We start from the raw sequence: 15,966 nt of genomic DNA, 5'->3' as shown, positions 1-15,966 counted from the left end.
TAGGTCTCTGAAGTGTTTGAAGACCACCTATCTATCTAAAATATATATGTTTAATCTTGGAGACATACCCAACATGATTATAAGTTTGATTGTTATAGATAACCAACTACTAACCTGCATTTCTTATTTATTCTAAATAGTTTATAATAATAGCATTTAAGGACTAGAACTATACATTATATTTTAAAATGAACTGCATAGGTACAATACCTTAAACAAGAATATAAAAATATATACAATATAACAAAAATAACCTTAAATTTGAATCAATTTACAAAAAATATCTTAAACAAGAGTAGAAACACATATAGAGTATGTTTTAATATAACCTTAAATTTGTATCAATATACTAGTCCCTCTTTTTTATTTTCAGACAGAGACCCTTGAATTCAACCTCCCTTGCTTAGTTTCTTCCCTTACCTTGACAAGTAACAATTTACAACCAATTCCCCTAAATGATGGCAAACATCCATAACCCACCAAATGACCAAAAACCAACCACCTCATCTGTTGGGAATTTGGGCATCATGTTCTCTAGCCTACTTTCTGTTCTCTGGGAGCAACAGCATCTTTAGAGAACCCTAAGAAAAATTGAGATAATGTTCAAGTCCTGGGAAAGCTAGCTGTATTATTTTTTGTTTAGTCTTTGTGTGATGGGAATGTGTATAGCTTATCTGAAGTCATGGCTCGAGTAGTGTATGAGGCTGGACCATCTTAGCTAGCAGTTTTGAAGTTGTTCTGTATATAGACTATAGAATTTGAGAAAACTGCAACAGAAGCATTTTGAGAGGCTGGATCACCTGGGATTGTTTTCACTGGTGTCTGGTCCTTTTTTTTTCTGAAAGCACACAAACTTTTAAAGGTAACATCTATGCTTGAATTAATACAGGTATGGAATGTACAGTGTGCATAAGTTGTTTTATGTTTGAGCAGGTAAAAGGTATCTGTTAACTTTATAAGTTCGTCTTGACTGCATTACCAAGCTATAATATAAGTCTCTACCCATGCCATATGAAAATCACGAGGACTCTGTAGTCAACAAGATTTATCATGTCTAATTCAGTCTCAGAGCTGTTCCCATGCAGAGGGATCAGCTTATACATCACTTGTCTTGTAGTTTTTCTTGGTTTTCCTTCTTCATGTCTCTAGTCAGTATTTTCAGTAGGTCTCCCCCAATCAAATCTGGTCTTCATTAATTTTGAAGTAATCTATAGCTTTTTATTTCTTGTGGAAACAAAAGCAAAACCTCTCCCCTGATGCCACATATTTTCTGACTTCCATTTTGAAGTTAAGACATTCTTATATAGCTTGTTTTAATTTCGCATTTTTATAACCCAGTGTTTCTCAGCAGCTACTATTTTTTGTTATCAGCATTTAAAAAAATTCAAGCTCAACAAAGCACCATACAGAATCCAGACACCCTGTGTATTTTTCATCTTTACATGTCTTAATTCCTTTTATATTACTTTACTCTCTCCTGACTTTATTTTTAAACTATATATTTATTTTTCTATGACTTTTTATACCCATATCTTTTTTTTTCTTTAGCACCTAAGCATATTCAAACATATTGTATCTGTTTAGAGGTTTTCTCAGTTTGAACCTGACTTTTTGCATGTCTGTAGCCTTCTCTGATAGTATAAGTCAAAACATAAAGTGCCAGGCTACCCCTTCATGGTTCTGCTGACTACCTCTGTTCCCCTCAGTTCCCCGAGAGCCTAGGCTCATGCTGAAGGTATTACCAGGAGCTGCACTTACCGCCCTAGCTCTCGGCTCTCAGGAACTTACTGAACCCATTTTCCAGAATCCCGCAAGCGAAAAGGCCCAGATGACAACTGCAGCAGTACCAGCAGGCATGACATCTCAATTCTTGGTGCGTAGCATTGGCGTGCCAAATGTAGCAAGTGTTCTTATTGGATACTCTTTGTATCACCATCCCCCAAACAACAACTCGGGGACTTAATATTAATTATGAAATCTTGGCGTTAGCTTAGCCGCCTTCTCAACTAGCTCTTAAAACATAGCCCATATTTTTAAATCTATGTTCTGCCATGTGGCTCTATCTCCTCCCTGTACTGCACCTTCTGCTCTCCGAGTTTCTAGCAAAATGTGCCTAGATTCCTCCTCCCAGTTTCTCTCTTTCTGCCTGGAAGTCCCTGAGTTTTTTTTTTTCTTTTCTGTTTTTACTCTTTACTCTTTGGGGGCCCACCACCCAGGACCTAAATAATACATATAGAGGCTTATTCTTACTTATAAACGCTCAGCCTTAGCTTGACTGATAAGCCATCTCGCCAGCTTCCTTAACTTAAATTATTCTGTCTACCTTTTGCCTCTGCTTTCTCTTGCTTCTGAATATCTTACTTTTACTCTTACTCTATGGCTGGCTGAGTGGCTGGCCTCTGATGTGTTCCTCTCCTTGCTCTTTTTTTTTCTTGTCATTTCCCCATCTATTTATATTTTTTGCCTGCAAGCCCCGCCTATCCTTTCTCCTAACTTGCTATTGACTGTTCAGCTCTTTATTAGACCATCAGGTGTTTTATACAGGCAAAGAATCATAGTTCACAGAGTTAAACAACTGTAACATAAATAAAAGCAACACATCTTTATATCATTAAACATGTTCCAGAACATAACCAAATGTAACAGTTCTTAATATAATATTCTACAAGTCCCACCTATTCTCTCCTGCCTAGCTATTGGCCATTTAGCTCTTTATTAAACCAATCAGAAGATACCTGACTAGTAGACACATCTTTACAGATAAACAAATATTCTGCAACATAGAAGCCTATAATAGCTTACTTGAAAACATTAAAGTTACAGTGTTGAAAATGGTGGATATCAGTGTATTCTATAGATTCATTGATGTACGGAATAGAGAGCTCATGAATGGCAGTGTGTGTAAATGGAGCCCTGATTGTCACAAAGGCAGTCATGAGAAAGGGTGGTATTGACTGTAGATTGCACTGAAAAATTTGGATTTCTTAATTCATATACATAAATGAATTTATAGTGGGTCATGTCCTAAATTTAAATCCTAAAAAGTATATTTTAAAAAGAAAAAACTGGGGGGAAAATCTTTGTAACCTGAAGCTAGGCAAAGATTCCTTATATGTGACAGCAGAAGCAAAATCATTAAAATAGTCTCAAAATTGAAAGCAGTTATTTTTGGAAAGATACTGTTAAGAACATGAAGGAAAGGCTGGGTATAGTGGCACATACACGCCTTTAATGCCAGCACTTGGGAAGCAGAGCCAGGCAGGTCTCTGCTGTTGGACAATGGTCTTGTATCCATAAAGATTTGTTATTTGTATTTTATTAAAATGCTGATTGGCCAGCAGCCAGGCAGGAAGTATAGGCAGGACCACCAGAATAGGAGAAGAATTCTGGGAAGAGGAAAGGTTCAGTCTGCATTCGTAACCCAGATGCATTGAAAACAAGATGAGAATGCCTTGCTGATAAAAGGTACCAAGCCACATGACTAACATAGACAAGAATAATGGGCTCATTTAAGATGTAAGAATTAATTAATAAGAAGCCTGAGCTAATAGGCCAACCAGTTTATTATTAATGTAGGACTCTGTGTGTTTCTTTGGGGCTGAGCGGCTGTGGGCCTGGACAGGACAGAAACCTTCTGTCAACAGGTCTCTGTGAGTTTGAGACCAGCCAGAGGTATTAGAGAGACAATGTCTCAAAGTGGGGGGCGGGGTGAAGAAAAGGTACACACTAGGATGATAATCTTTATAAAGCAAACAACTGATAATAGACTGCTGTCTACAGCATGAGGAATTCTGGGAACTTAGTGAGAGAACAGGCATTCCAGCTAAAAATTGGGTGAAATTTTAAAATCGGTATCTCACCAAAGATGTCAAGATGACAAAGCGCACAGAATGATGCACTACCTTTGCCCCGTCTTCAGATGATCTTCTTCCTTGCATGTCTAGTCCAATTCTCCCTTTCCTTTCACTTGTAATGCTGTACCAGGGTCACGGGAGCCCCACACTGGGACTGCAGTCTCCCACATGGAAAAGCTGTACAGAGCCCCATATGTACAGGCAATATGTCATACCTTTACCTGAACTATATTTTTGCTGTCATCTAGAACTGTAATAGTAACTTAAAGAGATAGCAATGTACTAAAAAAAAAAAAATCACTGGGGCTTTGTAAAGTGATGCCAGTAACAGCAAGAGGTAGATTCCAGGTTTTCTTACTTTGTGGAGTATGTGTTTGTCTTTCTGTGTGTTTATGGTGCAACAAATGGAACCCAAGGCATTGCTCGTGCTAGGCAGGTGTTATATAACTGAGATATACCCCAATCCCTGACCCTATAGATTTTTATGTATAACTTTGATGACCTTTAATAGGCTTCAAATTGGAATTTTCCTGACCACATTGAAGGTAAAAATCATTGTGGTACACCAGGTGACGGTGGCACTCACCTTTAATTGCAGTACTCCTGAGGCAGAGGCAGGTGGATCTCTGTGAGTTCAAGGCCAGCCTGATCTATGGAACTAATTCTAGGACAGCCAAGGAGGCCACCCTAGTCTACAGAGATAGTTTCACAACAGCCAGGGCTACACTGAGAATCCCTGTCTTGAAAAAACAAACATGCAAACCAAAAAATTGTTATTGATTCCTCTTTGGTGTCCAGGTGACTCGTGGCATGGAGTCACAGAGCCCTTGGGCTCCTATTGGCCTTCAGACTCCTTATCAATAGGCAGTGCTTCTGAGACCTAGTTAATAGTTGTCCATTCCAAGAGCTGTAATGTGACAGCTTCTAGCTTTCCTCAGTATTTGCTAATAAATAGGAATCTTTAGATCTCTTATGAGTCTCTGAGTTTCCAAAACTTAGAGTTGATATTATGTGTGCTTTTTAAAAGAATATCTGAAATATATGAAGTTGTTTGTCTTATGCTGTTCTTAAAGCTTTGGACAGGTATGTGAGATTTTTTAAGAAACTTATTTCAGAAGTCAAATTGTGCATCTTCATCAGCACCGCTCAAAATCAGCTCCTGGCTTTCTCTGCAGTCACCAGTGAGCCCACTTGAGTTCTTGCTGAGTTCTGACTGACGTTCTCTCCTCTCCTTTTTGTTTTAGATACTTGTACCTACTGTTCTCTGGCGATGACCTTCTACCTTTAGACCACTGGGTGTTTAACACAGAGGCTCACCCTCTGCCCGTGTTACGTTTAGCCAACAGCACTCTTTCAGGTAATCCTGCTGTTCGATGAACAGCTCCAGAAGGACCATTCTTACCTGTGTTTTGTTTACATGGACCACTACAGACGTTGTCTGGAGAGGCGGCTTTGAAAACCTGGACCTCTACGTCACCATGCCGAATGAAACTCTCCCCTTCAAGACTTTTCACTTGTAGATACATCAACTTTGAAATTATTCCATTTTATACCTGACCAAAACATGTTCTGGTACATGTAGGACAGAGGCCTGATGTGCTTTGACTCTTAATGAGATGGCCACTTGAGAAACAATGTCTTATTCTGTATCGTTAGTGCAAGCCAAGAACATAGAACACCTTCCAGGAGTTAGAGATGGCTTTTGGAACCAATTATACCTTTCTTTCCTCCCACCGTGGAGCAGCTTTCAAATCAAATATTACACATTGCTTAACCCCTTTCCTCCACTTTAGTAAATAATGGGACACACTGGAGTGAACAAGAACAAAGGAACAGTGTAATTACATCGGTAGAAGAAGACTTGGAGAAGAAACAGATACTGTCCCTGTCTGAATAGTCAAGCTCCCCATTGGATTTTTACTGGACTGGTAACCATTTCATTCCCAACATAGTTCATTGAAATCTGTTTAGATTTAGTTTTTCTCTGGGGGGCATAACCTCATGAAGAATACTTTTCAAGTCTCTTGTCTCCATATGGTATGCTGAAACTGGTATTTATCATAACTGCTGCTTATGAGCCCGAGTGTGGGAGTGTGCATGTAGCTCACGCTAGTATGGGTAGCATGCAGAAGGTGGGGAAGGTGCCAGTTTGTTGCCTTGAAACCTGTTCTCAAGAATCCTTGATATTGTTGGTAGGAAATTATTCTTCTGAACCAGCAAGTCTATCAAGCAAAGAAACCTGCTTTAATCACGTACCGCAGTTAGTAGAGTTGTTCACCTCACAGCTTTCTGTGACTTGGCAGAATTCACTCTAACTGTCATGCACTCTGCCTTTGCTAGAACAAGCTGAGTCGCTTTCACAACGCACTAAAGCAGAAGCAGACATCTCAACTTCCCTCAGTTACCTCACATGTGTGAGCTACTCACAAAGATTTTATGTTTTTAAGTTTCTCCAAGAATATTATATATCCAAAGAACTAATAGAATAGTTTCAAAATAATCTCCAGTGGCAAATGTGTGATATAATTAATCATACTCACTAAAACTGTCATAAACCTAAGGAACTTACAGATATTGTGGGTTTTTTGTTGTTATTGCTTAATACTTTGGCAAAAAAAGTAAAATTTTATCAAAAACTATAAGGTTAATATTAATGCTTATAAAATTTTTGTCCCCTGAATTTCTATGACAATACAAGACACTCTCCCTCCTTTTCATTTTAGTACAGACATCATTTTTTGATGATAATAGAACTTGAGAACACTATAATCTAATATTTGCTCTGATTTTGAATATTTGATGGAACAGTTTGTTCATGAGCTCTGCTTTGGAATTTTGAAAGCTTATTTCCTTGGTTGGTAGCTTTTCTTTTTAGCTCTCTACTAGCATATAGCAGACTGAAATTGTGGGAAAAGTCAATATAATCAGACATATAAGGGTGACCGTCTTACACTGTAAGTCATCTGGTCGTCAGAGTTCAGCCAGTGCTGCATACGCTTGCCCCCTCACACCTGTTCAGTATTCATAGAGGACAACATGGAGAGAGCGAGTTCTAGCACATTTCAAAATTGTGATATCTTTTCCTGCTTGAAATTTTTAAAGTGTAAATGAGAAAGGTAGATCGCCATTACTCTAAAGAGAAAGAGAAGGTTTTGGTTCTCAGAAGAGAAAAAAGTGAGCCTTCTGAAAACAGCACAAGTCCACTCACAAGTCAAGATAAAGTGAAAAGCTGGAGGTGGCAGAGACCAGAGCAGCAAGCAGGGCACCAACCGTCTTTCACTTTGTTCACGTCAGTGCAGTGAAGGCGCCATCTTGGTTCCCCAGGAATTCTCAGAGGAGACAAAACAGCATCTCCCACCCCCACCCAGTGCTCTTGTCGTTCACATGAGCCTAAAGCATAAGAGAAGGCGTGGGTGTGAGCAGGGCATGGTTCGTGTGAAGATCTGAAGATTGTCATTTTAACACCCCGACTTTGTGATGAGAACTCGAGCTTACGACAATGCTTTTTCTTCTCTGAATACCAAAGGCATTAAAGTCAGGTGTAAATGACTTGCCAGTGTCATGTTGTATTTTGTTAATGGATTTTAAAGATATTTTTCCAAAATCTAGCATTATCCCATATTTTGCTTACTTTCTTGCTTACTTTTTAAATGTGTGTCTTCTTCCATCCTTCATACCCTTGACATTTTGTAGACCTCAATACTCAGGCCCCATACTCATTGTGTTTATAAAATTGGAAAGGAATCCAGCAATGCTCACTCACTAGTGCCTCGATGCTTCACCCTCTGCTTTGGGCACGATCGTGCAGAATAGACAATACATAAAAATGGGGATTGTTTAACACCTCTAACTTCCATATTTATTGCTCATTTTAGAATCACATCTTTTGATTCAAAGCAGATTTTTAGAAAATTAATGAGCCACTGTGAAGTTATTAAAACTAAGAATGAGCCCTTGAAGAAGCCTCGGTACAGACGAGTCCTGAGCTGGAGGCGCTGTCTCTCAGGTGGGCTGTGCACGGTGTGCTCCTCTAAGCACCAGTTCCTGTCTTTTGACTGGTGTGTGGGTGTAAAGAAAGCCTAGGTATCGAAGGAGTGCACTGTTTCTGCAGAATTTTGGCCCTGATGTCCTCTAGGATGCCAAGGCTTCCCTTGGCAGGTTTCAATCAAGCAGTTTGAAATCTTGATTCCCAGCTTCTCCTCTTTTCCACTCTTCATCGCCAAAGTCTTTGTCAGACTCCAGATTTATTAATAAAAGCTTGCGCTTGCCCTACTGGTTATGATGCAGACTCCCCGTAAGCCAGAGTCTCTGAATGAGTGCATGAGAGAGTGAGTGGGCAGACAGCTGTGGAACATTGCATCCGTGCCAAGCTCTGTGCCTGGCACCATTCAAGCCTTAGAGCACGACACGTGATTCCAATGGCATTTTCTGTATGACAGTGGTTCATATCATTTTAAGTGTTTTCCAAAATGGATCATGTTAAGAAATTCTTAATTTTATATTTCATTTAAATTAAAGAGAAAGATAAAGGTTTATAATATATTTTAAACACTGTTACTATATAATACTAACAACTATAATTGTAGTTAATAACTAAAGTCTCTTGGAAATGTCAAAGAAATATTTGATTTCTGATGCGTCTTTGACTAAAATATTTACTTCAGAAATAAAAACAGTCTTATTTTGTTATCACTTTAATTACATTATTAAAGTCAATATTTTATAGACGTGCGCGTTATTTTATATTTAAAAAAATTTGTTCCCTAATCCATGGGTTTAGCTTGCAGTGGTAAATTGTCTTTTCTCTAGCACACTTCCTACTATGGTAGCACCTGTATTTCTTACCTATAAAGTAAAACCTATTAAAATGTCTCAAATGCCAGTTACTAGAGGCTAATAGCTGTAGCTTCAGGTTCCTCCTGTTCTCTGGGTTCTTTACCCTGGAATTGGCCAGTCCTGCCTTGTGTAGTCTGCATAACTGTGTATATACAGTTATACACAGACCCAGAATGCTATCTGCCCACTGTAGGCAGCTGATGACTGCTTTAGGCCACACAACTTGCAGAGGATTGAAGGAATCCCATCTGACTATTGTGATTGACTCGTGGTTTAGGGACCCTGGAAAGCATGCTTCCGTTCTTCAGCTCATCCCAACCCTCACAGAGGTGGTCTTCTCACTCTTCCTGGATCAGACACAGTAAGCTTCTTAAGGACTGCGCCATCTAGCTCTCTTACTATTCACTCCTGCTGTTACAGCTGTAGATAGTATGCAAACAGGTGCAGCCGTGATGCAGTAGGCCTTCATTTAAAAAACTAGATGGAGGTCTGGATTTGACCTGAATGTCACAGCTGCTGACCTGATCCCAAGTTTATTTTGTATAAGACCCTCTAACTTTTAACCTACACCTTTTCTCTGTTTTTTTATTTGTTTAATTCACTTTAAAGCAGAAAGATGTATGTATGTACAATTGTATGTATCTATGTTACCTAAAGGTGTATATTTTGTTATCTTGAAAGTAGATATATTTTTCAGGGTCTCTTTGGGTTTTAGGATAATGATTGTCATGAAAGAGGCAGAATGGAAGGGTTAGGCTCTCGTTTCCTGTCTTCATCTTGTCATTCAGTGTCGTAATTGCAGACTGCTCATGAGAAAAAAAAATCTGTATGGCATCAAAATATTGCTTTCTAACTTTACAGCAACTGACTCTTGGACCACGACCCTGGGATGTTGGGGCATAGCCGCTCTGTTCTCTTAGAGCTTTCAGATGAGAACTTAATAGGATTCTGGATCTTGGTGCTGCAGAAAGCAATCTTGAAGAACTATGAACAACACAGAATGGGTTGTGTGCCCAGTTCACCCCTTGGCACAGCTGCTGCTAGTCTGTAGGGTACGTACACTGTTGCCCCTAGAACAGCTTAAGTCTGAGTGAAGATACATACCCAGAGGCATGTCCCTTCCTCCTTCGTTTCGTAGCTCTCCACATACCCTCACAAGTATGTCAGTGTGCATCGTTTGCCAATCAAAGCATCCTTCATCTTCAGCTTTACACTGGCACTGTTACCACCTCAGTCAGCAGCTGTAGGCCGCGTGAAACTTAGGCGGTATCATCTTGCTAGCATATATGTTGTAGTGTACCAGTTCTGACAGGCAGTACACTTTTCATGATGTTTATCAAGCATGCCACTATTTTTGGAAATGAAACCTGTGTTCAGAACAAAGGGACAGAGAGAGCTCTTTCTTGGCACGAATGAACTGCCTTTCTAGGCCCTGCCTCCTCAGAGGTCTCTTCAGCTTAGTGTGCACCTAAGCTTTGGTTCTCCAAGTATATCAGAGCACATGTGCAGAGGAACACGTGAGGCGAACACCTTGCAGTGACTTGCATGCTTACAGAAAACCATGAAAAGCAGATCTCTTTATTGACAGAAACGCTCGTTTTTGCTGGGTTAATGGACTACAGTGTCCCCAAGTATAATTATGTTGGTTTGGAAGATGAAACGCCATTCCTTACCCTCACTGACCTCAAATACACTGATGATTTTCCCCTAAACTAAGAAGTGGGTAAGTATAGCCTATGTTGTTACCCACTGGCTGCTCCTGAACTGGTTTCCAGTCCTGTCCTCCATAATGTGATTTTTTTTATATAAATCAAAGGTAATATTGTATATTGGAGATCAAATAAAGATGTTCTTTAAGTGAAAAGTTTTTCTCTTTTTTTACCGCCCTTTTCACCCAACGGCGACCAACAGTTCAGTTTCTTCATGTGTGCAGAAGAGCAACTTCAGCTTTGTTTACAGGAACTGGGAGTCCTTGGTTTCCAGTATTCAAGGCATTTCTTTTGACTCCACCCATTTTCACATTTCCTGATTCGACAGCAAGATAAAAAGCTAGCTGAGGGAATGAATTTTTATTCACTGATTTGAAGAAAAACTCTGGAGCTGTATTTCTTCATGTCCCCTTGTGCTTGTATCCCAGAACAGCCTCTCGTTGCTAAAGCGTATGCAGGTCCGGCAGTAGTTTCAGACACATGAATATTTACATACCAACTTTTGGTGGGCATGTTTTCATTTCTCTTGGTGTGTGTAGATCTGGGGAGAACACTGCAGAGTTGTGCTGGCTTGTTTTATGCAGCTGCCACAGTCTCGGGTGACTTCTCTCATGTGCTTGCTAATAGTATATGAAAGTCCGGTTGCCCACGTTCATCGCCACCGCTTCCTTCTAACAGGAGGCTGAGGCCATTGTAGAGACTGTTTTTCAGTTTAAATTGTGCATTTGGACATGCACAGGCCACAGTGCTCATGGGGAGGGCAGAGGGTACTTGTGGGAGTAGTTTCTTTCCTTCCATGGCTCTCGACGCTGGAGCTCAACTGGGGGGGGGGGGGGGTGTGGTGGAATTGTTGCTGAGCCAGCTCCCAGCACTGTTGCAGTTCCGGTTCCCTAATCTGACAGCTACTCCTTACTTCAGCTTTGCATATGCTCTGCTCATTGTCACCTCTTTCTAAGTTGTGAGTTCTGAATGCACTCTGCTGTTCTCTGATATTGATGTGCCCTCTGTTTCATGGTCTCCTTGAAGTGCAGAAGACTTGAGTGGTGAAGTACAGTATCAGTGTGTCCCCTGATGACTTCTTGCCTCATTTAGTGTCACCAAGAGATTTTATCTAAAAGTTAAATTGTTTTAGCTCTTACATTGAGGCCTGTTATCTGTTCTGAGTTCCTCTCTGCACACATGGCAGAGACCTATGGCATTTTTGTGTGTGGACACCCAGTGTCCTGGTATTTATTGTCTGTTGAAGAGCGGCCCTTGGCATTGCTCTGCCACCTTTGTGAAACGGCCGTTGATGGCTGCTGTAAGGTTTTATTTCTAGGCTCATCTTGTCCCGCTGGCATGTCCTCTCTAGTCCAGGGCTGCGGGGGTGTTGGTGGGCAGCTGAGCTGGATGTGTTTTTCAGGCAGCAGTGGGATTCGCACCCCTCTCTTAGCTGGCTGTGTTCATGCATTTGAAAGTAGACTGACTGTAATTGGCATCTCATGGGATACAAGACAGGGAGGGACAGGGACAGTTTTAAGTCACTTGGTCTTTTTTTTTTTTTCTGAAAATAGGTTCTTCATGTATCCTTTTGTGTTTTATAATTTTTTAATAAAACACAACAAAAAGCCTGGTTAAATCGTTATTGGAACAACTGGATTCTGATTTTATTGGATCTCCCCGCCCACGGAAATAGTTTATTTTGTTGTTTGTTGCTGTTTGTCTGCTCTTTTTCTCTAATGATTGCTGGATGAGTTCTGTCTTGCCCCACAGTGTTCAACCACAATGTCTGCTTACTTTGCTGCATCTTTGTTGAACCTGGATTCTTGGGAGTCAGCCCTGTGTCGGGTCATCTCGGTGGTTAGCCAGTGTTTGTCAGAGACAGATCTTTATTTAACACACACACAGTGCAGTCCTACGGTTCAGCATTACTTTAGCCTAGACATTCTCCTGTTTTCTGCCTATAGCCAAAGCTTCTGGCCTAGGCGGGAATGTAGCCAGGGCTTCCCCTGCTCTCTCCTAAATACGTGCTCAAACTCATTCCTCTGGTTAGCTGTTGTGCTGTAGGTCAGCCAGTCCGCTGCTTGTCCAACCGGAACCAAGACTTAAGGTTACCTGTATCAGCTTTTCCTGTTCGTTTGCTGTTGGCATTGGATTTTCTTCTCTCTTCCTTCTTCCTCCTCCCCTCCTTATACCCTCATCCCCACCCCTGGGATCAGGCCCAGGGCCTTGCTCGTGCTACACAAGTGTTCTACTGAGTTTCTTCCTCAGGAACGATGCCAGCCCTCCCAACACAGCTGCCCCACCCCAGTAGACCTGCTGTCCTACAGGGAGGAGACTTCAGTGGGCTCAGGTCGCATGGCCTCATTGTTCTGTCTCAAGACTCAGATTTCCCTGAACAAATAGTTACTAATATTTTGTATCTATAGTCAGTCTCTAGAATCCTAAATAATTTGATTATGTTCTTTTTTTTAAAAATTACCTCTTTAGGAGAAAGCAAGTTGTTTTTCTAAAAACAAGTTCATTTTTTCTTACTTCAGCGTAACTAAACCTTTAGTTTCAATACTGTGTCATTGGCTACTCGGAGGTCACGGCCATTGGTTTCTCAGGCAAGCCTGTTGCACCAAGAGCTGCTGGAGCTGCTCGTGGTCCCATTGGGACCAATTCAATGATGAAACATATTTCAAACATAGAAGATAGTGGCTAAAAAACTTTTGCCCCTACCCCAAACATAACTACCCTGCCTTAAGACTTTAAGATAACAGTAAGAGTTACTAGAGAAAAACTTCATAATTGCAACAGAAGGTAGGCTGAGAAAAGTTCTCATGTAAACACAACAAAGGTAGCTCATAGGTCAGGGTGCTCTCGTGTGTGTGTGTGTGATAGCAAATACAGTGTTCAGAGGTACTTTGATCACTGAACTGCTCCGTAGCCCATGAAATTGCATATGTAATGCAAAGATGTAATTGCTCACAGTGTTTGTTACATTGCAACTGCTCGAGTCCGTTGGCAGCTGTTTGAACATTTAGTGAACATCTGCTACGTGACAAGAGCTGCAGTGCTCTGCTAAGCCAGCCCTACCACGTACCTTCTGGAGCTCTGGCTTAAACAGAAATGGCAAAATTTGTTTTATGAATAAAGGTATTTCACCAAAGGCACGACAGCATAGAGAGGAGTGTGTGATGACCACATAATAACCAATGATGAGCTCAGGGGCAACTTTCCCTTCTTAGGATGAGAGAGAGGATGTGAGTTGTCTAAGAATGGGTAGCTGGGACACCTGGAATGGAGCCTCATGGGGAGGGCAACTTACCGGATGTGAAGGGTAGAGGATGCAAATCACCATTGTGATCCTCAGAAAGAGAGGATTTACTCTAGGCTAAAACCTGACAGTGAGACTCCTAGTGCATGTGGTGGGAACCCTGTTGCAAGAGAAGCAAGAAACAGACACTTTAAGAAGAAGAAACATGTCAGGCCCTGGGGCGATGAAGTTTACAAAAAGGAGCCCTTCCAGGCAAGGTCAAAGCAGTTAGCACAAGGTTCTCACAGAACAGCAGGACTGGGGCAGATTGAGCCAGAGCAGAGTAGGGAACAAGGACACAGAGGTACAACCAGCTAGTCACTGAAGACTCACTGTCTCTTCTGAAGACTGATTCTAACCTTGAGCAAGATAGAAGCCCCAGGAATGAGTTGAGCTCCTGTTTTCAGGAGCTGACTTTGGTTTCTGTGCATAGCTGGAGAAAAGAGACCAGGTTTTGGGGAGCTGGATGTCACTGAAATGAGGTGCAGGAATGACCTAGAGCAGCGGTGGAGGAGGCCACGGATTGACAAAGATAAGCACAGATGAGAACGAAGTCAGGTTTCACTCCATAGCTTTTGACCAGAGCGCAACCATTGAAGAGGGTGTTGTTAGCATTTACTGAGTAGGAAGTTTAGGAATCATCTAACTGGACAATGAGTAGAAGGTGCTGACAAGCCTGGAGTTCAGGGGAGGTCCGGGACCTGGAGACTTGTCCAGTTAACTCGGGGTGGTCAGGACAACCAGGAGAGACAGAAATTACTCAACAGCTCTTTCTGGTTTGGCCTCTTAATGTGGTAAAAGTGACTAAAAGCAACCTGGGGAGGAAAGAATTTATTTGACTTCACTTCTAGATCACAGTACATCACTGAAGGAATTCAGGACAGGAGTTCAAGCAGAAACCAGGGAGGAATGCTGCTTACCAGCTGATTCCACTAGTTTTCTCCAACAGCCCAGGCCCTCCTGCCTAGGGATTGTTAATCCCAGCAGCGGAGAATAAGACCACTCCCATAATTTAAAGCCAAATTTGAAACAGGCTTTAATTAAATACTGGCCAGGTTGATGGACTCCCCAGCCAGGTTCATCTCTGGGTTCCCAGAAAATGACCACGAGTCTCGCCCCGCAGAGACTTTTCAAAGGCAGCCCACAAGGCTACCGTATTTCCCAACAGGTCCAATCAGGTGCAAGCACATATCCTGATGTACTTCCTGCCTATGCACCTCCCATCCATATCCAATCAGGGGAAAGCATACATCCTGACATTTTTACTGCCCACATAACCTGCCATCTACATGTGAGCAAGCATATCCGGGGAAGATGGCTCAAACAAACATAGATAACAAACAGGAACTTATTCTTAACTGCAAGCAACTCTTAACTTGCAAGGTATATTTGTCCTGATTTGGTCTCCCATTAACCTGCAAAGTGTATTGTTATCGGTCCTGTTTTGCTCCCACAGGATGGCACCACCCACAGTGGGCTGGGCTCTTCTACTTCAGTTAGCCATCCAGACAATGCCCCCCATAGGCACGCTCATAGGCCAGTTCAATGGAGGTAATTCTTCAGTTGTATCCTCTTCCCCAGTTACTCCACATTGTGTCTAGTTGACCAGGACAGGCTGAGATCCAAGTACCAGTGATCACAGGTCATACTGGGAGAGGCAGGAACAAGGATCCCGAAGAACGGCTGGGAAGAGGAGAACCTAGTAGCCAAGGTGTGGGGTGTGAGCCGTGGCCATTGTCAGAGCTACTCTGAAATGAGTCTCAAGAAGCAGGCTAGGTTTGTTACCATGAGATGATAGGGGACCGTGGGCACAGCGCCCCATTAGAGAAGGGTTGAAGGAAACAGAAATACAAACAGACTTATGCATGTATTTGCTTCAGTCGAGAAGCATAGAGGTGAGAGGGAAACAGGGCTCAGAGACAAGGAATAGAGGAAAGCTTTTTCTTTAGTGTGGATAGGGATACCTGCCTTAAGGAGGGAGTGGCCATGGAATTGGTACTGTATCCTGTTGTAACCAGGAGACCTGAAATACGAAGAGAGACACTGGTGAGGGTAGCGGAGAGGTGCGTGGGAGCTCCCAAAGGCCATTCTTCCTCACTGAAGTAGGGAATTATTGAGAGAGGGGATGCGAGAGGCATTGTCAAGGCTTCAGGAGAAAGGGACAAAAAATGGCTTCACAGGAACATGGAATTCTACAGGACAAGGGAAGCCGCCTCAGTTCCACTGTCTGTCCAAAAACAGCTTTCCACCAATTCTCCCATCACAGACAACTCAAAAGCCAAATGAA

At 41.8% G+C, this 15,966-nt stretch overlaps 1 protein-coding gene across 1 annotated transcript in view; it reads left to right on the top strand.

The window, feature by feature from the left end:
- Positions 1-10,554, top strand: part of Man1a2 (mannosidase alpha class 1A member 2) — a 135,467-nt gene extending 124,913 nt beyond the window's left edge. Inside the window, exons 13-14 of the mRNA XM_041638298.1 lie at positions 5,099-5,211; positions 5,648-10,554. Of these exons, the coding sequence (XP_041494232.1) occupies positions 5,099-5,211; positions 5,648-5,751 (217 nt within the window). The 3' untranslated portion in view covers positions 5,752-10,554. The remainder of the gene's footprint in view (positions 1-5,098; positions 5,212-5,647) is intronic.
- The last annotated feature ends 5,412 nt before the right edge of the window (positions 10,555-15,966 follow it).

The sequence above is a fragment of the Microtus oregoni genome, unplaced genomic scaffold (assembly GCF_018167655.1).
Source record: "Microtus oregoni isolate MIOR12 unplaced genomic scaffold, Mior012 000054F_ref0000373, whole genome shotgun sequence".
Taxonomy (NCBI): Eukaryota; Metazoa; Chordata; class Mammalia; order Rodentia; family Cricetidae; genus Microtus; species Microtus oregoni.
This window is presented reverse-complemented; position numbering and strand designations above follow the sequence as displayed.